The 23,931-nt window shown below is 48.7% G+C and overlaps 1 protein-coding gene across 1 annotated transcript; it reads right to left on the reverse strand.

Moving 5' to 3' along the window:
* Nucleotides 1-8,308: 8,308 nt before the first annotated feature.
* Tsnax (translin associated factor X) lies at nt 8,309-23,379 on the reverse strand. Its single transcript, XM_021648439.2, has 6 exons — nt 23,157-23,379; nt 22,742-22,846; nt 20,720-20,834; nt 16,643-16,773; nt 13,037-13,164; nt 8,309-9,982 (listed from the first exon to the last, which is right to left on the reverse strand). Exons 1-6 carry the CDS (start codon nt 23,170-23,172, stop codon nt 9,605-9,607), a joined length of 873 nt encoding a protein of 290 aa, XP_021504114.1. The 5' UTR covers nt 23,173-23,379; the 3' UTR covers nt 8,309-9,604.
* Nucleotides 23,380-23,931: the final 552 nt, after the last annotated feature.

A 23,931-nucleotide genomic window follows, 5' to 3' on the forward strand; every position in this document is an offset into this window, starting at 1 on the left:
CCCCAGCCCCCAGCCCCCAGCCCCCAGCCCCCAGCCTCCAGCCCCCAGCCCCCAGCCCCCAGCCCCCAGCCCCCAGCCCCCAGCCCCCAGCCCCCAGCCCCCTTTCAGGGTGATTCTTGCTGTCACTGTGCAGTCTTGTCTCCACTGTCCCTAAGCTAGGCATTTTTGGGCCCTTTCCTAGGGTGTTCCTGGCCCAGCCCTCACACTGTCCTTCGACACCGGCTAACACTCTCTAGAAAATGATTTCTGCTTTGCTATACTTTAGAGAGTCAGCGGCTTGAACACCAGGACTGCTTTGAGTGCCAGCCCTAGATCCCAGCTGTGTTTCCAGGAAGTCCGACTCCTCAGCACCCGTGAAGAGCAGCCAACCCTGAGGCTCCCAGTGTACAGGTTGGGGGATGTCAAACAAGCCTAAGGCAGTGTTACCTTTGTCGGTCTGTATTTGTGAGATGTATTCATCTGTGCATGAGTTCTCATCCATGTGAGCACACATACAGGCCAGGGCTTGATGCTGACATGTCTTCTTCTGGCACTTTCTGCCTTGTTTTTTGAGCCAAACCTAGAGTTTGCCATTTCCCTCAGATGGGCTAGCCAGTGGCCCCTCGAACCTGACAGTCTCCACACTCCAGCAGCGGTCTCACCCAGCATTTCATGTGGGTGCAGGGGACGTAAGCTCAGGTTCTCGTGATTGCCCAGCAAGCATTTTACCGCGGAGTCATCTCTCGAGACGCAGGCCAAGATTCTTGTTTCAAAAAGACAGGCCCATACTCAGAACAGCCAAACAACATTTGGAATAAGATTCTACCCAGGTATGACAGACAGCCCTGGAGAATGGCATGTACCACACGTGTCTCTTTCCCTGCACTTCAAGGAAGCCTTAGAGAAAGCTCGTGAGAATGAAGAAAGGAGAAAAAACGGGACTGTCCTCAGCGTCAGAGACAGCCATCTACCTCAGATGTCCAAGGCCCGGCTTCCAGGACGGAGATTCCCCCAAGCTTTTCCCGTGTGAAGCTGTTGACTTAACTAGAACCTCAGGCCAAGAGTGAAAAGAAGGCAAGAGTGAAAAGAGCCATTTCTGTGACTCAAAAAAGGGTGGGCTGAGTGTAGTGTACACACTCACAACCAGCATCCGGAGGGCCAAGGAAGAGGACCTCTGGAGGGCCAAGGAAGAGGACCTCTGGAGGGCCAAGGAAGAGGACCTCTGGAGGGCCAAGGAAGAGGGCCTCTGGAGGGCCAAGGAAGAGGACCTCTGGAGGGCCAAGGAAGAGGACCTCTGGAGGGCCAAGGAAGAGGACCTCTGGAGGGCCAAGGAAGAGGGCCTCTGGAGGGCCAAGGAAGAGGACCTCTGGAGGGCCAAGGAAGAGGGCCTCTGGAGGGCCAAGGAAGAGGACCTCTGGAGGGCCAAGGAAGAGGGCCTCTGGAGGGCCAAGGAAGAGGACTTCTGGAGGGCCAAGGAAGAGGACCTCTGGAGGGCCAAGGAAGAGGGCTTATGGAAGGCCAAGGAAGAGGACTTCTGGAGGGCCAAGGAAGAGGGCTTATGGATTCAAAGCAAGCCTGGACCACATAAGTGAGTTCCAAGCCACCATGGACTACACAGGGAGCCCCTGTCTAACCAACCAACAAGACAAGACAAAAATACCATGGTGAGAATCCACGAGATAAGATGGAGAGATTCCACTGAGGAGAAAACATGCGTGTTCAGCTTCCAGGGTGATGCCAGACACGGACGTGGTGTCTAATGTCCTCTGGTGCCTCAGCTGAGTGTCTCACCTGGCCTAATGCCCTCTGGTGTCCTCTCCTTGGCACCAAGACTCAGCAAGACCCTCTCCTCTAGGTCCCCATCTCTGCTCCAAGTGGGCACCTTTTATGCAGATGAGCCAAGTTCACGCCGGGAGAGAAGCACACGGAGCCCCAGCCCAGGACTCGAGGTCAACAAGGACTGCCACACCCTCTCTCCTCCATGGTCTGCTGCTCTTGCTTCAAGACTCAGGCTGCATTTCGTGTTTTCCTTCTTACTTGTGCATTGAGCGTGCTGTGCTGTGCCCACGAAGAGCAGAGGGCAACTTCAGCAGTCAGTCCTCTCCTTCCGCTGGAGCTGAGCCATCTCTCCAGCCCCAGATCTCCCCTTATTACTTTTTATATTGCTAAATGTACGGCCTTTGGTGTCATTTCACCCTAGATGCATGAACTTGAGCATCTGAAAACACACGCGTGCCCATAAATAACCACAAGGCTTCAAGCCACCTGACGGCGTGGACAACTTGTTGGGCAACTTTTCGTGCCTCTTGTCAATGTTTCAGAGCTAGAAAGTTTTAAGCTGTTCATCTTAGACAACAGAAAATGCCACTCGATGCTCGAACATGCCCGTGACATCTCACAAGCTCTGGAGCAGCCCGTGTCTGAGCAGCTTCAGAAGCTCTTGGCGGAGCGGGTGGCGTGCAAAGCTGTTTTCTACTGTCCGCCCGGGCCGTGAGGGTTCCCTGCTTCCCTTCCAGTGACCCCTTGATGACGAGGCCACATGACAGTGTGCTGAAGATTAAATAATCCACATCTGTTAATGTCGTACTCTGCAAGCCAGGACGGGGCTGGGTGCTGGCGAATGGAGCCTATGAGCTGAGGCACACGCTCTTTCTCAGGTTGGAAAGTAATCAGAGGGAGCCTCTCTCCTCGGGAGCACGTACCGAGGCTGCGGAGCACGTGGGCTGCTTAGAGTTCCCGGTAGTGGTGACACGGTTGACCACATTGAGGGCCGCGCCAGAGCACCTCAGAGCACCGCAGGGAAAGGTTGCAGCATGGCGCCCACAGCTCCGGGAAGAAACACTTGAAAACACTCATCTGGGGAACGGTAACTTAAAAGTGTTCCAGAAGAAATCAATTCAGTTTTTCAGCAGATAACAAACGCATTCCTGTCACCTGGCTATTGTACTCGCAGTCACTTCTGCCAAGAAAACAAACTCAGATGCAGTTATGAGAACATTTGTGTCAGTGTTGTTTATAATGATACAGATTTCTTATTAATTAATTTTTGTTCTAGACAAAGTCTCATTCTTCAGCCGGGCTGGCACAGTCCTGCTTCCTCCTCTGAGGTGCAGGGATGAAAGGCAGCAGGCACTCTACCCAGCTAACAAACAGCTGTGTCTGACTTAAAGGCACTGACAGACCCAGCTGCTTCCCAGCTTCCCAGCACCTGGGAAGCAGCTGTAGCCACGAGACATCAGCTGTAGGGGCACAATGGTCAACATATACATTCACCTAGGATTCTGTTCTGACGCTATCGCCCAGGAAGAAAAACAAAAAATTAGAACAAAACCCAATTTTTTTAATTTAGCAGTAACTATATTTTGTGTACAACTGCATGTGTGCCCACAGTTTACATGTACCTAGGCTATGTAAACACAGACAGAAAGCATGCAGTGTCGGGGTGAAGGACAATCTAAGCAGAAAACTGCCGAGGTGACAGACTCCTGGGTAGATTAGTGAATACATGAGAATTACCCTGAAATTAGCTCTGTCACGCCGCTGACAGACAGAGAGAGAGCAGTCCTCAGGCTCTGCCCCTCACCACAATGACTTACCTCATTATGGTACGTGTACGTGTGTGTATACAGTGTATGGACGTGTATATGTGTGTATCTGTGTCTATGTATGTGTGCAAATGTGTATCTGTATGTTTGTACGTGTATTTGTGTGTGTACAAATGTATAGATGTGTCTGTCTGCATCTGTGTGTTTGTGTGGGTGTTTCCAGAATCTCACTATCCTCGCTAGCTTTCTCATCCATGATGCTCTTCTTACACGGGCTGACATCCTGCTCTCATCTTTCTGCTTGTTCAGATCCTCTTTGAAGCCGCTGACCTTTTTTCGAGTAGGCTTTTGGTTTCTTTGGCATTTCGACTGGGAATCAGGTGTGTCTGCTCAGCACGGGCGCAGCGGAGGAGCTGATTTCTGCACGTGATCACCCCAACACGAAAATGAGAACGCAGAATGAGAGCCCGCTTTCTGGCATCTACGTGGCCTTCTTGAATCCTGAATCTTGGCCCACTTGATACCGGGGACAGCAAGTCCTGAAACCTAATCTTCCTGCTGCAGAGCTTTTGTATTTCTTGTGACGAGGGCAGCCCGCGTGTCACACCCAGAAAACAGAAAGCACTTTAGGTGGCCCAGTCAGGAAAGGACTTAACGCAGGTGCTTCCAAACAGTGGCGGCCGGAGGAAAGAAGGCTGGGTCGCAGCCAGCACGCGCGGGAAGCCAAGGGGCGGCAGGAAGCGCAGGAAACCCAGGTCATGACTGCAGCTGCCTGTGGCCCGGGCAGGTGAGCAGCAGGAGGAAGACTCCTGCGAACCCTCACGTATGCCATCTGCACACGCCAACCCGTGGTGCTCATCTGGGGTCCAAGCAGAGTGCACGCCCTCTGAGAATGCAGGTGAAACACTCAAAGTTGAGCTCCCAAGACTTCACCCCTGGGAGCTAAAAAGGAACTACAGACAATTCCACAAGCTCCACCAATTCAGGCATTTGTGTTCACACACAACTTGGTGGGGAGGGGAGCATCTAAATAACCCAGCTTGCACCCCAGGTGGCACACTGGTCCTTGGTGCAGTGGAGGGAGGGCGTGAGAAGGAGACCCTGCCTGATAGTCTACTTTCTATGAGGTCCACTACTCCAAGGCACTAGTTTGCCTTTGACATCCTGTAATTTGAAGACTAAATGAAAACACCATATGTCATGACAGGGCTAAGAGAGAAAGAAAACACTCTCTCTCACACACATTCACGTAGACACACCTAGTTAATTTATATAATATGTACATTACAAAGGAAGGAAAAAACAGGAACCACTCCTACAGTCCTTGCTCCCGGAGCAACTCCTGGGGTGATTATAGCGCTCACGTGCCCTCCTCACCTGAGCATACAGGCCTGAGCATCACCACCCACCGCCCCGGGCTTGCCACGCCAACCCTGGCCAGTTCCAAGTGGTGGTAGCTCAGCTCTGCTCTCTGGAACAATCTATGCCCTTAGGATTCCGACATCTGAAGTGGCTGCTCTTTGTTTGTACACACATGGATGTACCAAGAGGTGTCCCAGAGACTCGTGAGTGTGTGTGTGTGTGTGTGTGTGTGTGTGTTAGATGCACACAAGCCTGTGTCAGACAGACAAGGCAGGCAGAGAGGCATCTGCTGATATTACAGATGTGGAAAAAAATCCTTGAGCTCCTGTTTTTCATGTTCCTTGGGCATTGTTCCGTCATGGTCTCGGTTTGTTGGTTTTCTCAACATAGGGCTTTGCACACGGTAAGCACCAGCCCTATCACCGGGCTGTTTCCTCAGTCCTACCATGTCTAGTTAATCTTCACTTACAGGTATGTGCCTGTCTGCTCAATGTGCATCGTGTGCACGCCCAGGTGGCCACCGGGAGCCGGATCCCTGGGACCAAAGGCACCAGTGGCTTTGAGCCGCCATGCTGCTGGCAGGAAACGAACCTGGGTCCTCCGCTCTTAACTGCCGAGCTATCTTTAGCTCTCCCTTCTCTCCATCATCATGGTTTTCAAAGCAATACATGGGATGTGGCGGATGCCACTTTGTTTCTCAAGAGATTACTGAGAACACTTGCAAATAAGACTTCTTCCAGGGGAGGAAGGGTTAGACTCTGCACCTAAACCCGAAGCCGCCACAGCGTGCCTCACTTGGCACGTGTTGTGAGGCGGCCATGTGGCCCTGTGGCTGCTGCGCAGTCTGCTCACAAACCCAGATGACAGCCGTAGGGTGCTGCTCTGGAGGACCCCTCAGCACTTGTCCCTGTCAGACACGTTATGGTGGGAACTGCAAAATTAATTTCTCTGCAACACAACTATGCACCCGGAGAAGAGCCACTTCCTAATCTCCAAATTAAAACGTGACTCTATTTTAAAGGGGGCAAGGGACGCAGTGGGACGCCCATGTCTTTTGGAAACGTGATCCTGGGCATGGAGGTGAGCACGCGTGACCCCAGCACTGAGAGGCTAAGGAAAGTGGATCCTGAGTCTGAGACGAGCCTGGAGGACACAGGCCAGCGTGGGCAACTTCACAAAGTTTTATAGATGTGAGAATGAAATTATAGATATACAGATACATGTATATCCACATACATAAATGAACACTAACACCATTAACTAAGAAACTTGAAAACTGAAACAAAATGGACTAAGCCTAAATAAATATGTATGTATAATTTATGTATGTAAAATTATTAGACTGTGAAAAAAGGATGTCAGAGCTGAAAGATGGTTTGGCTGACAAAATGCGTGCCGCCCCCAGCAGCGGGGTAAAAGCTGCCAGTGGTGGTGTGTCTGTGATCCTACACGTGGAGACGGTGGATCCTGGGGCCTCCCAGCCTTCCAGCCTAGCTCAGTCCACGAGCTTCCAGGTCAGTGAGAGGCTGGCTCAAGGCAGAGGCTGGTCAGGTAGCTCAGTGCCATTCCTCCAGAGGACCTGGGCTCAACTCCCAGCACACACAGCCCTAGTCCAGGAAATACACAGTCCTTTTCTGGCCTACCTGTGCATTAGGCATGCATGCGGCACACAGACATACATGCATGCAAAACTTCCATACACAGACAACACACAGACTAAAAATCAGATGGGCCAGGGACGGTGGAGCCCTCAGAGGGCAGGGGAGGGCGAGTTCCAGGAAAGCCAGGGCTACACAGAAAAACCCTGTCTGAGGGTGGGGAGGAGGAGCTAGAAGAGACACCGACCTTGACTTCTGGCCTCCACACACATGCATTCACATGTACACCTGCACACACCTGCACACACCTGCACACACCTGCACACACCTGCACACACCTACACACACCGCTTATTAGCGGCTTTCTTTTTAGCTGTTATTACTGGATTGAACTTATCATATAATGCTGTTCTGTCTGCAGCAGAATAAAAACTAAGTCTATTTTATCTGCTTTCAGTAACCAATCAGACTCTTTTGGTTACCATTTGCATGGTCAACCTACTTGTCTTTGAATCTAACATGAGTCTTTGCGAGCCACCATGTGGGTGCCAGGAATTGAGCTCAGGACCTCTGGAAGAGCAGAGAGTGCTCTTAGCTGCCGAGCCATCTCTCCAGCGCCCTAACACGAGTCTCTGTACATACAGCAGAGCCTGCGGCCAATCTGCCAAGCTATCACTTACGTATCAATCTTGTCTGAGTGTGACCAGAGCTCTGGGTTTCTCTGTGAAAGCCACATGTTTAACAGACACAAGAAATCACAACTGAAAAGAAATAATCCACTTTCACTTCAAAATTCTGTCACCAAGGTGGGGGAACAGGCAGAGACCTGCCATGGTGCCCTGTGGCCAGTTCTTCTCTTTCCTCCGTGTGGGTTCCAGGGATGAAACAGGTTGTGAGGTTTGGGGGCAACCTCCTTTACCAGCTGAGTCATCCAGCAGCCCTAGAGCCAGTTCCTGTTGGTGATAATAGAAAACCTACCAACAGATGCTGCTGCCAGTGCACAATGTAAAAATAAAGCAAGCCCTGCCTCCACTGCACCGACAAATGCACCGCAAGCAGTGACGCCCAGTCGCCTGCAGGCGGCGCTGCTAACTGTCCCGGAGGCCAGCTCCTTGCTGTCTAGTGTTTCCTGGACAAATCAGCAGGGCTGTCAGGCCAGCGGTACCTTCCCTTCCAGGAACTGGCATCACCTAGTGTGAGTCAGAGTGCAGGGAAGGATGTCTTTCTTGCCAGCACATGGAATGCACTTTAGCCTTAGAGAACACAGAGGCCCAGTTCTTCCCACCACGCCTGAACACCTGGCCAACCGTGAGGGGGTTGGCTGAGGGAGCATGAAGACCAGAGAGCAGGAGGGAAGTCCATGACTGCATTTCAAACTGAGTCAAACCACTCGGAAGCCTCCTTACCTCAGGGCTTAAGAAAAAAGGATGCCTCCATAGTAACCAAGTCCTCATTTTACCCAGCAAAACATTGTATGATTGGATTTACTAAGGGTTTATTTTTGTTTGTTTGTTTGAACACAGGGTTTCTCTGTGTAGCCTTGGCTGTCTTGGACTTGCTTTGTAGACCAGGCTGGCCTCAAATCCACAGAGAGCCACCTGCCTCTGCCTCCCTGAGTGCTGGGATTCAAAGGCATGCACCATCATACCCAGCTACTAAGTATTTTTAAGTGCTATTGAAAGAATAAAATCTTGGCCAAAGATAAGGATCAGCTAGAATGGAAAAGGTCCTTCCCAGCAAGCTGAGAACCGGCGGAAGGAGAGAAGCGCCCTCCTTGCCCTCTCCTCTCCACACCATTGAGCCACAATACACAGTAGACATACGTGAGCTTCTGGATTTTAATATTTTATTCAAAACTTGCTTTAAATTTCTGTAAAACGTTCTTCAATCCATTATTTTAACATTATAAATTCAACTTGAAGTAGCTGAACAAACAAAGAGAACAGGTAATGGCACTGACTAACTGGGCGGTCTATCTTACAAGAAAGGCGAAGCCCCACCATCACCAAGACAAACAAATCTAACTTACCAGGCGTGGACACATTTTATTTTCCTTTCGGTAATAATTTTGGAAAATTACACTTTCAAAGAACCAGCCCTTACAAATAGATACTCTTTCCAAAAATAAACCCAGCATCGAGGTTCTAAGAACTCGCAGAGAGCTAGGTGAAAGGGTGTGGTGCTGGCAGCCAGGCTCAAGCCAGTTTCCCACCACAGAGGAGCTGAGCGGCTGGCAGTGGCTCCAAACCGCAGGGGCCAGTGACCACCGACGCGGCCTCCTCTGGGTTGGCAATTGTCTTATTGCTGAATTACACAGATTTCATTTTCTTTGGCAACATCACTGGCACAAAGTTTTGGGTCGTCAGCACTCCAGCCACTGAGCTGTTCTGCTGTAAGAGGGGCTAGGTGAGGAAAGCCCTCACCCGTGACAAGGGGCCTGCCTGCTCACTCCTTACACACACAGGTATAATTGCTCAGCATCACCAGCGAGAAACAACAGCATCGGCTCCAACTTCCCACATTTGTGAGAAAAGAAAACTGGAGACATCTGGACAGCCATCAATTCTTCTGGAAAGCTGTTTCGTATAAATTCAAAATGGCCTAAACTTGACCAAGATTTTCATGAACTCTCATTTTAATATCACCAAAACTCATGCTTAAGAAGAGATTGGTAGCTTACATTTTAACTTGTCCCACACACTAGCCCTACTTTAAAGCTTGCCACAACCCTGCCAACAGCGTCCCGACAGGACGCTCACTGCACAAGTTTCACTGCATTTTTCTCCAGGTTCAGAATCACCCACTTAAGAGAATTCCTTCCACTGAAAACCTGTCACTCCAAGTTCAAAGTGGATTAAAGTGGGTGTGGCAGAAAGTGCAATCGGAAGCATGTTCACATAACACTAAAGCAAACACCAGGAATAAGCACATATACAAACACTGTATGGAAACGCTCATGAGTGCAGGAAACACTCCTGTGGACAAACTTATATACAGCTGTAAACGACTTCACACTGGTACAACTGTAAACATCTACAAAAGCCACGACAGAGTCAAATGCACACTCAAACAGTCTCACCAACCGTCTCCCAGCTGCTGCTTAGACAGCAGAGCGGGTGCCTAAGAAATGCTCTCTTCCTGATCAATCATCTCTGTTTTAACCGAAAACACATCTGCCAGCATGTGCTTCGGGATCTCTGAGCCCCGCACTTTGAGGGCATAGCATGCGTTCTCCACTTTGGCCAGGCTCTGTTTCAGGGTGTACAGCTTCTTGGAAACCTCATAGGGCCCAGTGTTGCCAATGAAAGAGAACCCATCGTAAACCTGGCGTAAGAACTGGCTCACTTCGAAGGGGGTGTCGATGTCCCCGTTCCCCACACTGTTGATGCACATGCGCATCAGCTCTCCGGTGAGGTCGGCCACTCCCAGCAGGTAATCCACAGGAGTGATCTTCAGGCTCCAAGTGACAAGCTGCTTCTCCTGGTCCTCAGAGGAGGGCTGCCGAAAGACAAAGAAGAGGACGCTGTGACGAAGGGAACACACTACAGCACACCATGGAGTACTGAAATCAACAGCAGGTCAGCCCCCTCCCCGATCTCCATGTGTGGACTACGCGGCAGGGGCACAAGGAACCCCCCCTACGCTGGCTGAGCGGCTGAGCCGACGGCCCGGCTGCAGTCCAAGAGTCAAATAGCAGCTTACAAACTCTTGTGTGCAACTTCACCTGCCGAGCACAGCAGACACATGCTGAGGGGGCCGAGCTGACTTCGGTGCATGGCCGTCACTATCAATGGGCACTTCCTCCAGTCCTGCTTCTACCCTTGGCTGCCCTCACCTCACAGCTGCACCTGGTCCCTGCCAGTGCCTCCATCTCCTGCTACTGACGCCCAGAAACTCGGAATCTTGAATCAGTGCTGAGATCTCCTCATCAGCCCTACACTGAGCAGCGGAGTGCATGTTCGATTAGAAACACCATCACATCTAGACTGTAGAGTCTGATCTACTGCAAGCTACTCAGCAATCACTTGATGTTCTTCAGAGGTTCTCTTTAATGTTGTGGGGGGGGTGTTCTGTCTTGATGATGTCTGTGTAGCAGGTTCATTCCTAGAGCCTGCAGAGGCCAAGAAAAGGTACCAGATCCCCTGGAACTGGAGTAATAGACGGTCGTGACCCTCCACGTGGGTGCTGGGAACTGAACTCTGAACAGCCAGCCTGCACCACCTTCCCAGCCACCCTCAAACACAGTCTGTGCAGCCTCTTCAAACACTACCCACCCCCTGTGCTCTTCTGGGCCCTACTCAATCCCGAAGTCCTCAGTTTGATCCAGGTGACATGGCAGAGCCATCTGCCACTCGCCCTGCACTGTCCTCAGTCACCTTCACCACAAGAACCTTTACCACTGTTACAGCACACCCATCCTTACCTTCTGGCCTCCAGTCTCAGACAAGTTACCGCTCCTGCTGTGTGAGCCTAACTTCCCAAAGACCTTGACTCATCTCCCCTTTCCCAGGACCTCCCCTTTCCCAGACACCTGCCCCTTGGCAAGTTTTCTCTTTAAAGCTCAGGTCTCCCCCTCTGTAACCAGGATCATGCTCCTGCCTCAGCAGCCATTATGGATTAAACAAGACAATATGCATAACATGCAACCCAAGAAAACACTCCATCTGCCACTGCCCCCCCTCACCACATCGTCTCTCTCGGATGTTTCCTTCACAGTGATGCCGGAGTCGTCAGCACTGTGTATGGAGCGCAGCTAAGTGACGCTGTGTCTGAGGAACTCTACAGGCCAGGCTGGGGCTGGGGAGACGAGCAGGCAGGACAGCACACTGACAAGTGTGCACTTGGCTGCCAGGTTGTGGAGTCTCCGAGAACTCCGCTGCTGTGCATCCACATCTTAGTGCTGTTTAGACCGTTCAGAGACCCTGGGGCTCCTGAAGCCCAACGGCCCAAGTGGACATGAGCGACAAGGCCTGACACAGCAGGGTCAAAGAGCTGCTTATTAGCAGACCGAGAAGCCCCAAAGCCTGCCTCCTGCCCCTTCTGATACTTCTGAAAGCACATCGTAAACATATCTGGGTTTTTGTAAGCCAATACTGTTTTATTGTTTTTGTTTGTTTGTTTTAGGAAATAGTGGGTTGTGGAAGAGGAATGCATTTCAAATGCCACTTAAAAGATTATTTCAGAAAATGGTCTTTGGTATTACATAGAAGAGGTTATGGTTATAGGTTGATTTTAGAAAAATAAGCCTAAACAAACAAAGTAAAATTTGTCAAAATAAATTCTGCTTTCTAAAAACTGTTAATGAGGAAAAAAAATGGGCTTAAAGTACAATTTTTTGAGATGGACACTGAGTGTTGAAGAGGATAATGACATCATTAATGTACTTTAAAATGACTTATCCATAACTACCTGAACCAAGCAAACACAGCAAAATGTTAACTCCTGACATTTATTCAGGTCCTGGTATACAAGCTATCAAATGTTATCATTCCCTCTACTTTTCTGCATGTTAGAAATTTGTCATAGTAATTTTTTAAATGATTATGACAATATTCTCTCAAGCCAAGTTAAAAAGAAAATTTCCTTATCAAATTCTCGGAATTTTCAGCACCAAAAATCTAGAGCTGACAGGGAAAGTCAGCTGTGGACGCAGGCTAAGCATGTGTGAGAAGTGTGTCTGGACCACACTCACAGCCCTCCGTACCACACTCGGCCTGCCTCTGCCCACTCCCTGTCATCAGGGCTGGAAGGAGGCTACTCTCGTGAAGCAGGACACACACTGCCCACTTCTCCCTGCGACTGGACCCCGAATGGGCGACTGCCCCGGCGAGAGCCAGACACCGTGTCTCGGTGTGGGTTCCTCCTGGACAAAGTCAGAGAACACCGGAGAGCCGAGCAAACAGGGCGACTACGTTCTTTCAGAGCTTATTTTGCAATTTTAATTTATTTCACATTCAAGCAATCTTGACTTCTAACAGTTTATCTACCTAACTTGACTCTGAGTGCTATTTTTAAAAATTAACAAAGGAAAAAGTAGAAAAACCCGGTTTATCTTAATGCATCTGAGAAAAGAGATCAAAAGACCCACTTGGTTGCCTGAACGCTGTGTCCAAATCCAAAAGGGGAAAGAGGTACTTTTTGAAAGTCAAAATGCAGAAGTTTTTCTTTCCTGGATTCAGGAGAGCCAGACAACTGTCTGTAAGCACGAGGTGGTTTGGTAAGTGGTGGACTGGCGCCCGCCACGTGCCCACTATTTCAACAGCGCTTAGTTAAGAACGTCTGTGGGTTAAACTCCTTCACTAAGCTCTGAAGTAGGTGCACACAGCCGCCGTCCCTGACATACCTAGAAGCACTGAGAGTGTACACTGCTCCCTAAACTCCTGCTGCAATGTGCTGAGCCCCTCTCTCTGACACCACGGCACTCCTGTTCTGTCACTACTGCTTCCCAGAGGAGATCTAGCAACCCAGGCTTCAGGAAGTCAGTAGTGTGCACCAATCACTGTGCTGTGTATAAAGTACAGAAGCAAACCAAATGCAATTTTCGATTCTCACAGTGTTGCTGTCTGCCCCACTGTCTTCCGTTGTGAACGTCAGCTGCCTGTTAATCTCCTCCACACTGATGAGTGAGCGAGCCTTGATGAAGTGCTGAAAAGACACGGCCTCCACATACTCCTGCAGTCCTGAAAAGCCAACAGAGAAGTCACTAGAACAAGCACAGAGCTGCGAGAGCGTTACCATAACGAGTGGAGCTGCCGTCACCACCACGCTGAGTGTGCTGGATGGCCGTGCAGACCGTCCAGCTGAGGCCAGACACACAGGCGTCCCTGGGCCTCCGTACCAAGGCCCAAGGGTGCCATCAACCCCTTTCTACAGCAGCTGGGATGGTGGTCTGGGCATACGTCCTAACCACTGCAGCGTCCCTTGAACAGGCATAACCAATTAAATGAAGGACTTCCACTAACAACCGTCACACAGTGGCCAAGGCTAAACTGGCTCGTGCTTGTTGCACACTCTCACTTTGGGAGGGTGAACGGGGTGATAGCTACACAACACAGTGGACACACGAATGCCACAGAAGTACAAACAGCTGAACTGCTCAGCCTCGTGCCACACAAGCTACACCCAAGCACCTACACCTACTAGGTCCCTCAAGGCCTCCATGTGCTGTAAAGCACAACATTCAGAAACAGACCTCTCAGCCGTGCACAGCGGCTCAAGCCTGTTATTCCAACTCAGGAGCTTAAGGCAGGAGCACTGCCCAGACTCTCATCCAGCCTGGACCACACAGAAAGTTCAGGCCAGCCTGAGATAACAGGTAATTAAAAAAAAAAAAAAAAAAAAAGTGGGGCATGCTGGCACATACCTGTAATCCTAGCACTGGGGGAGGCAGAAGCAGTTGGATCACTGTGAGCTCAAAGCCAGCCTGGTCTACCAAGTGAGTTCAGTTCAGCCAAGGCTACACAGAGAAACCCTGTCTTGAAAAAACAAAAACAACACAAATAACAAAACATGTCACAGCTGGGCACTGGGCATAAGCCTGTTAGCTCTTGGGAGGTAGAGGCAAGAGTCAGAAGATCAAAGCCAGCCTCACCTCAGCTATACTGAGTTGGAGGCCAGCCTCAGCTAAAGGAGACCCCGTCTCCAAAAGAAAAAAGGAAATTTAAGGCTTGTGCTATCTCACAAGGAGAGTTCAAGGACACCTGGCCCCAGACACTGAGAAGCACTGGGTCACATGTAGGTGAAAGGATGTTTAAACAAGTTATGTTTCAACTTGATGAAAAGGACATCCGTTATTTTCAGTGTATAATTCCCAAGGTGAAAATTTTCAGCCCACTGCCATACTCCAAACAATGCCTTCCCCTGTGCTTCTACCTTGGAGGAAATCCAAAAAGCATTATTTACAGAATCTGCTTCCAGTAAAAGAGAACTCTGGAGGTTGCTTTTATGTAATTAGTTTTTTCACTTCATTCCCCTCTTAGAACACGCACAGGGAAACCCAATCACAGACTTCTGATTGCTTTTATTCTCACTGGACCTAAGCCATACACATCACTTCATTCAACACCAAACCTCGCCTGGGAACAACTGAGAAATCTCAACTTGCTTTGCAGGATTTCAATTCTTTTCTTAGAGAAGTGCTCATCACAGATTTAAGCCCCAAAGGAATGGGAGTTATGCTCTACAAAGACTTGACGGCAGATGTAAACAGCGGCACCCTCACAGGAACCAAACTGATAGACAGATAGAATGTAATCTGTCCAATCATGATTACACCATAACAAGGAAGTATTAATGTATGCTACCACACAGAACCTGAAACCATCACAGTACATGAAAGACACTGTACAGTCCTATTCGTGTGAGCTGAGCAGATAAGACAACTCCAAAGAAACAGTAAATTAGAGGCAGCTAGAGGGTTTGGGTCAAAACAAGCTGTATTATGAGTAGCTACTGTTTGTTCCAAAAAGCAGAGATTAACTTGGTACAGTATGTTCAAAACTATTATTGTCCTTATTGACACAATGTTACAGAGTTCAGACTAAAAATGTCAACTTTCTGAAACAGGGTTTCAGAAAAGCAAAGGAATGTCTAGAAATGAAAGAGAAACTGGACTAAAATATTCTCTTGCAGGTGGCCACCAGACACTGGCTAGAAACATGTCTCTACCTGGGTTTTGAGGGTCACAAACTGCATGGAGATCCTTCTGAAGCCTGCTGTCATGACCACTGAGGTTCTAGGTAGAAATACAGACGCACTAAAATCAAATGGTCCCCAAAGCGGTCACTGAATCACCTCCTACTTAAACACACTTCTAAACTACAGCTAGTTCACTCCCAGGTTGAGGCTGACTTCAGAGAATTTTGGTCCTGGCTTCATCTGATGCTAACGTCAGTAGGTGAAGCTGAAGCAGAAAGGAAAGAGACAAAGACAGCCTTCATCAGACTCTCCTAAAGCCTCGACTTCCTTACTCACAAGCAGTAAAAATAACTCAGGGGCCACAAAGCAAAAGCTGTGACTCTAGGAGGACAACTCCACGTAAGAATCTGCAGCACGCCCAGCAATGGACATACACCCTCAGTCAAATGGATGAACACATGGAGCCCAGTTCAAGGCCAGGTGGGCAGGGTAGACATTGTCTATTTTAAAAACCAAAAATCTCTACCTGACCTTAGACACTCACTAACCCACCATTCACATTCTTGAATAAGCTATTAAAACATTACTTAGGCGCTAAGCAACGGATGTTACACATGTAAACATCTCAAAACACGCTAAGTGATCCTGACTAAGCTAACAACACAAAAAAAGCTTTTCCTTTAAGAAGCAGGGCACTCCCTGACCTGTTAACTTCTCAACAACAAAAAGAAGTCATAGAAAAGTTTAAGTTGCTTATTTCAAGCAGTTAATTGTGCATTTACTTGTTCAGCCATTCTTTTGGAGGGTTCACAGTAACTCTCACCCAAGGTGTACTGTTGAACCATGGGGCTACTGTGCGCTCACACAGGCCTCCCAGGGAAATGCTGCCTGCTGTCAGCTCTGTGCTTCATAAGCATACAACTCCTTTAGTTCAATGCCAGAGCCATTTTATTTTCAAGTCAAAAGAATGGCCTTTTGGAGTAACACTAAACCAAAGTCCCCAATTACAGCAGCCGGCTACTCATAAGCACCACACTGTCAACACTATAAACAGATTTATTTTCCCAAGTACAAACCAAGCAACTGTTCAAGGTCCACTTTCTGGCTTCCCCGAGCCAGGCAAGGTACTGCGTGTTCATCAGGCCAGCTCTGGGAGGCAGAGGCAGAAAGACTGATTAAGAGGTCAAAGCCAGTCTCAGCTCTCTAGGAACTCTGAGGCCAGACTGAGCTATAAGACCATCAAAACTTCATTTGAAAGACGTCCTCATCTGGAACCAGTGTGAGGGTTCAGTGGGTCAGAGCTCCTGCCACCAAGCTGATGATCTGAGTTCAAGCCCTGACACCCACATGGTGGAAAGAGACCACCAAACCCCACAAGTTGCTCTCTTACATCTGCACAGGGGCCACGGTGTGCACACCGGCGGGAGCACACACAGGTGGTTTAAGCTGTTAGTGACCCTCCGTGGGGTGTCGGTGAAAACGGACACAGTCACACATGCCCTATGTAACTCCCACACTTACCTGTCGTGACAGCGCGGTGGAACTGGTGCATATCTTCGCCCGAGAGCTCCTGGGCTACCTGTAGAATTTTCTGCCTGACGCCATCCAGCTTAGTTTCTGATTCCATCAGGATCTCCTCCATATCGGGAGCACTGTAATGACAGCAGGAACCCTGAAAACCCCAGCCTTGAGATCAAGCTGTAAGAAAAACCTTATTCATAAAAATCAACCTCTGGGGCTGGAGAGATGGCTCAGTGGTTAGGAGCATTGTCTGTTCTTCCAAGGGATCCGGGTTCAACTCCCAGCAACCACATGGCAGCTCACAACTGTCTGTAAGCAGTTCCAGGTAATCTGATACCCTCATGCCAATGCACATAAAAGAAAATAAATTATCTTTAAAAAAAAAAAAATCAACCTCTATAGTTGGCTGCTTCCACCTAAACAACTAAAAACTCAAAACAGAAAACAAAACAATAGATCATGCAAAACAATGGTTTCAGATACTGTACTCAGGCAACATGAACACTGAACAGGACAACAAGCAGGAAGTGAAGACACACCCAATGTCCAGCTCCAGGGTGGGAAGAGTTTCCAAGTGACAATGTAGGAAGAAAAAAACCTCAGCAGAGTCACACCCAGCATGAGTTGAAAAGTTGAAAGTTTAAGGAGGTCATGAGTTGAATGTGCAGGGCAGAGAGCAAGGAGAAAACCACAACAGACAGTGCTTTAGAGCGCTGCACCGTGACACAGGGACTTCCCAGTCTCCAACTGAGCACAGGTCACTGAAGGCAAGTACAAAAACTGTGGCCTGGTACTCAAGGTCACACAAGAACCCTCAAAGTGGGCAGGCAGCATGGTTCCCCAGCCCATATGCAGCCGAGAGCGCTGACTCATCAGCACCAACACTACAGACATATTAATGCAAGCTCCCCAGGCCAAAGGAAAATTATTCCAGATGGAAATCTGAATCCACATGCCAAGGAATAAACAACATTAGAAATGGTGACTGCAGGGATAAATGTGCAATCTGTTCCTTGTTTCCTAAATCACACTGCTTAGAGTAAAAACAAAGTGTGCTGTGGCTATAACAGAGTTGCAGAACTACCACAGTGACACAGAGAGCTAGGCTAGGAGGGAAAGGAAGACTACCCTACACATATCAGCTTCTCCGCCTGGTGTAAAGAGATGTCTGAGCAGCCCTTACTTTCCAATTCACTGCAGTAACTGACAGGGCACATCAACACCAGACCTGAATTCACCACGTTAACTATCTACCAGAACCCTGCAAAGCAACTGTGAGGCTAGCTTCTGCAAATTTCAGTTAGCCCAGCACTATCTGAGAGAGACAGTCTAGACTGTTGAGACACACACCGTAGACCATTAAGCAGCATGCACACACACATGTACATCTAAGAGAATCAAAGTGTTCAACCCAGAGCCACTGAGATGGCTGAGGAAGTGAGGACCATGCTGTGCAAGCCTGAAGACCCGGGCTTAGATTCCTGGAACAAGTGGGATGAAAGAATGCACTCCACAAAAGTGTCCTCTGACTTCCACAGGCAGGTAAATAATAAATAAATCTCTCTCTCTCTCTCACACACACACACAAAAAGACAATAGTTACTTCATGGTGGCACACAGCCTTAGTCCCAGTGCTCAGGAAGCAAAGACAGGCAGATTTCTGACTCTGAGGCCAGCAAGTTCCAGACAGCTAGGGCTACAAGAAGAGATTCTGTCCAGAAGAAGAAGAGGAAGAAGAAGAAGTAGTAGTAGCAGTTGTCGTCGCTGGACCAGAAGCTGGTGGGATGACTCCATGGGGGAAAGACTCGCTGTAGAAGCAGGAGGCCGGAGTTCAGACGCCATGCTCCCTAATAAAACCCAGCTTAACTTCAGCATTATGGTCAGAGGAGCCACACAGATAGCTGGAGCTCACTGGCCAGTCTAGGCAAAGCAGGAAGCTCTAGCTTAGTGAAAACTCTATCTCACAATAAAAATAAGTCAGACAAGAAACAGAAGATGTCAGAGGCCAACACCCGCCCTCCACATGTTCCTGTAAGTACATGTACAAACACACAAGCTCATCTGAAATAGGCAGACACAGTACAGAGCCATACTAGTCTATCCAAGGAAACCACAGGCAGAAGCACCCTGAGCTCAGCTGCACTAGACTCTGGCTCAAAGACAACAAAGGGCTGGAAAAAGACTCAGATTAAAAGAGGAGCTTCAAACCAAAAGGACGAAAGACCAAAAACAAAGCAAAAAAAAAGAAGAGAACCAATACCTATCATTAAATATAAATAACCTAATAAGCACCCCTACTGACTGACATAAATTGCCAGAATTGATTTTTAAAATGCAAGAGAAACAAGAAATCCAATTTAACAGTACGTATATTTTGTTTGTTCCCAAAGGAAGCTGGGTGTGGTTATCAGGTGCACTTCTTAGGAGGCGGACAGAGGACCGTAAGCTCCTGTCTCAAAAAAGAAAGGTACTGGCTCAATTCCCATGCCACCAAAAACCAAAGAATTTTCAGTTAGTGTAATGGAATGCTTCAAAATATTTTAAATAGTAAAAACCAATAAACTGCACCTGTTCTTCCCTGAACAAGGTGCATCCAGCCCTCTACAGGCACCTGGAATCCACGTCTGGGATGAGCTGGACTCACAGGCTGAAGCAAACACCCTCTGCCCTGCGTGAGACGGGAAAGCAAAGGAAGCAAAGGAGCGAGAGTGGAGATGAAGGCTGTCTCCTGGCTGTGCTCCTAAGACACTCCTGCCTCTGCAGACTGCCTAACCCACTGCTCAGCCAGCGTCACCGTGTTCCTTCTTCCAACCCAGGCACCAGAGGAAGCTCCCTAGAGAAGCAAGACAATTGGCCTGGACAAGGAAAATGCAAAGCAAACAACGCCACAGGGCTCAAAGAGAAAGTGTCAAAGAGCTGAGCAGCTAGCAGTATTATGTGCTGTAAAAACACAAAACCAGATAAACCACATATTACAATAGGAAGGCAACAAGAACCAGAAATAGACACAGCTGCACGCAGTAGAAAACTGAATGGGAAATTAACCATATTTTCACATCTGTTTAATATTAAATTTTTATATCAACTGATACTTTAATGTAATAGGCTCCAAAAGATAATTCAAGATTTAATATATTTTCTTCAGACTATCCTTATATATATAATACATATAAAAACATGTAAATGATCCAAGCACAGTATGAAATCCTCAGGTAGGCTAAAAGCAAGAATTCCCTCTCTTATTGTTTTTTTTTCCTCCTATTTTTAAAATGTTGCTTTTAGGGCTGTAGAGAGGGCTCGGCAGTTAAGAATGCACACTACTGGGAATGGCTCAGTGCTTAAGAACACCATCTTCTCTGCCAGAGGACCAGGTTCAATTCCCAACCCCACATGACAGCTCACAACAGTCTAACTTAAAAAAAAAAAAAAAAAAAAAAGGAATGCATACTGCTTTTACAGAGAAACAGAGTTCACTTCCCGGCACCCAGAACTCCAGGGGTCTAACACTCTTGTGCAAATACCCACAAACAGACACACACAGCACATTTTAAAACAAAATTAAAATATTTTAAAAATTATTGTATATCTGTGAATATTTGCCAGCATGTCCATCTGTGTACCATCTGTGTGCCCGGTGCCCACAGAGGCCAGAACAAGACATCAGATGCCCTAGAACAAGAGCTGCAGATGGTTGTAAGCCACTGTGCGGGTGCCGGGAACTGAGCAGCCTGGGCTCTTAACCACTGAGATAGTAATTTTTTTAAATACAGCTGCTAGTATCATCTGACACTGTTTAAAACCCAAAATATATTCTAACATCTGTTACTATCTGTTGAGATATAAAATGTATAAGTATAATGCATCAAAAGATAAATTTTAATTTTTAAATTATATTTACTTGTGTGTGTCTGAGTGGGTGTGCATGTCTGTGTGGAGGTCAAAAGCCAACTTTCAGGAATCAGTCCTTTCTTTTCACAAACCTGTCCAGAAATCCAACTCAGGTAATCGCACGTGGTGGCAAGCACCTTTACACTAAGTCACCTCACCAAATAGCAAAGTTCAAAGATGCTCACCCACCTTGTAATCCTATGGAGAAGAAAAATCGTCCTCTTACTTTCCACAGTAATATCCCTGCTCAGCTTCACAAGTCTCTCATATTTGTCATGCCTCGCGTCCAACTCCTGCTGAAATGCTAGAACACATTGTGATAACCATAAGCTGCAGTCTTAACTCCAAGCCAGTCGGATGACAGAAAGTCATGTGACACACAGTGGATGCAGCCAACGCTGTAGTCAGCTGCCTCCATGGACGACTTGGCAAGCAGAGTACAGTGCTCATGACACTGATTCTCAAAATGCAGTAACTGAACACAGCCCTCCATCATCTGACAAAACACGGAACTTCTGGATCCCTGAAGAACTTTAGAAAAATTTGTAAACTACTTCAGAGTGACACTGGTATAGCAAATGAATACAACAAACTATCTTCCTATCATCTCAAAATAACACTATTGGCTTTCAGTTTCCTAATATTAACAGCAGCATTGCAGGGCTGGGCTATAGCCCAATTGGTAGGGTTCTGGCCAGGCATGCAGGAGCCCTGGGTTCAATCCTCAGCACTGCATAAAAACAATCCCCAGAAGGTGTCCTTGGACTGTCACTGTCACTCTCCCAATGTGACCACACTGAATAAATCTTCTTTCTTCTGTTCCCTATATAACAAGGGCATGGTGGTATGGACCTGCAATCCCGAACACTCAGGAGACGGGGGCTGGAAGATCAGGACGTAAGAGTCATCCTCAAAAGATCAGTCTGGGCCAATGAGACTATCTCAGTATTAGTGATAATGATGACGAAGACTCCGGATTCTGGCTGATATTATAAATGCAAAATTAGGTGAAACACAGTTCCTACTGTCAAACATAAGACACTGGAATAATTAACAAGTGATTAAATAAAACACACCAATGATATAATAAACACATAGAGAAGGTTTAGGGAAAAAATAACAGCATCTCCTGAGTGAATGGCTAGAAACTGAATGAACGTAACGTTCATCACCAAGGAGCCACTTGATGGGTCTTGAAAACATGGTCCACTGGGCTGGTAACAAAAGCACTATCAGAAGCAAAGACAAGCTCAAGGCCTAGCTACCCATAAGAGAACCAGAAAAGCAGCAAATATGCTGGAAACGAGCAGCTTGTTTCCATCCGGTGTTCAGCCACATCAACATGCCTTCTGCTCCTATAATTACACCTCATGTCCCTACACTTAGGAAGATCACTTCAGGTACTTTTAAAACGGTCTAGGTTTAGGTTCTTTTAAAACTGTCCACAAATTAGTTGAGACCCTTCTCTTTACAAGGCGCAAACTAATTCCTTCTTCGTAAATATGAAGCGGTTCTTACTTTGCCTTGCTTTTAACAAATGCAATGTGGCAAGCACAATCTATATCCCAAAGACCTTGACTATTATGGCTTATGAAGATGTTAACATCGGTAAACAGGTAAACAGTTCCACATAAGCATTTAAGGTTATTTAATAAGGAAATATCCCACACTCATAACAACTATCCTGTATGTAACATCATCTTCTCACCACTTCCTATCACATATATTTATATTTGGTGTATGTTTCACTGGTTAACTATACTGGCTCAGACAAAATTTTTTTTGAGGTAGCACTTTGCACAGAATAGGAACTAATTATTAGCTGGGCAGTAGTGGTGCACGTTTTTGATCCCAGCACTTAGGAGGCGGAGGCAGATGGATCTCTGTGAGTTCGAGGCCAGTGTGGTCTACAGAGTTCCCGGGCGGCCAGAGCTACACAGAGGAACCTGTCTCTAAAAAACAAACAAACAACAACAAAGAACAGGAACTCTTAGTAAACGTGTGGACACTCGTACCCTGACAATCTTAGTCTATTAACGTGGACAGGTTGATCCTGTTATCTGAACCTTTGGAATACAGATTTTTCAGGCCAGACCTAGCACCAACACAATTCAGGAAAACTAAGCTTTACAACCATGGCCTAGCCGCCCCCTGACACACACACACACATACAAACACACTACGACGACGCGTCTCCTTACGGGAACTTACATTTGAAGGCCAACATCACCGGCGAAGACGAATTGACATCCTTCCCTTCCCTCCTCTGGGTATGTGGGAAGTTGTCATGCTTCCTCTTCCTGAACCCTCCTGGTCCTTACGCAGAAAAGAGGGAGAGCTGGAGAGCGCCCTTCCATTGTCGCGCTCGCACAGCCCAGGCCGCCCATGCCACCCCCTTCCTCCGCCCGGTGCCCGCAGAGCCCGGCCTCCCGGGCCGCCTCCCCAGCCATGACCCGGACATGCCCCGGCGCAGGGCTCAGATAAAGGCGCGGATCCGAGACTCAAGGAAGGGGGCTGTCCCCGAGGCCGGTGTGCAGGGGACACCGGGGCAGGCCTGCAGCGCGGTGACAGCCGAGCAGGGCCACAAGGCTGCAGGCCCTCCCCTCCACGCCCTGGGCGCCCGCACCTTCTTTGCCGCTCATGTCCGCGGGGCCTTGGCTCGCACGCGCAGGGACCGCAGCCGCCGGGCTGGCGCAGCGAACGGGCCGTCGCCGGACGCCGAGGAAAGCGGCAAGGGCCCGAAGGTTAGCAGCGCACAGGGGCCTGGTCGCCGAAGGCCGCCGCCGGAAGCGGAGCCTGCACGCAGCCTCAGCTACGGAGCCGCGTCCGCCGCCGAGATGCCCCCGGCCGCGCACACTTCCGGCCTGCGCCTCCAGCGCCGCGGCAGGCGCGCTCCTTCCGCGGCGCACGCTTCCGGCCCCGATACCCGCGCGCTCCCTCCGCCGCACACACTTCCGGTCTGTGTCCCGGCTTCTCCCACGTACGCACGTTCCCCCCGCGCGCTCCCTCGGCCGCGCATACTTCCGTTGTGCCCGGCCTGTGCCCGCTTGTGCCGTGTGGGTCGGGTGCGAGCCTCGGCTGGCAGGCGGGCCTGGGCAGCACACCCGGTGAGCTTCACCTCCCGCCTCTGATTTAGCCTCCTGTGTACACCTCAGCACGTGGTGGGTGTGTGCTCCTGGAGGTGCTGGCTGTTGCCTCAGTTTACACCTCTGTCGAGTGAGAGTGGTTATGCTTGCCTCGCAGACTCTTTGAGTATTTCGAAGAGAAGCCGCTTTGGAATAGGTGGAAAGTTTGGTCACCTTGTTCAGTCAGTACGGATGTTGGTTGAGCAGTCGCAACTTGGTCTGGCTGGACTTTGGGGGCCCTGGTAGCATTACCTCCAGGCCTCCAGCAGCCCCTTA

The sequence above is a fragment of the Meriones unguiculatus genome, chromosome 10 (assembly GCF_030254825.1).
Source record: "Meriones unguiculatus strain TT.TT164.6M chromosome 10, Bangor_MerUng_6.1, whole genome shotgun sequence".
Lineage (NCBI taxonomy): Eukaryota > Metazoa > Chordata > Mammalia > Rodentia > Muridae > Meriones > Meriones unguiculatus.

Excerpts from the sequence above, each read along its gene's own strand:
- Tsnax (XM_021648439.2), bottom strand. Across the intron at positions 13,165-16,642 it reads CCACCGCGCTGTCACGACAG|GACTGCAGGAGTATGTGGAG; the intron begins GTAAGTGTGGGA and ends TTGGCTTTTCAG. Across the intron at positions 9,983-13,036 it reads GTGGGGCAGACAGCAACACT|CCCTCCTCTGAGGACCAGGA; the intron begins GTGAGAATCGAA and ends GTCTTTCGGCAG.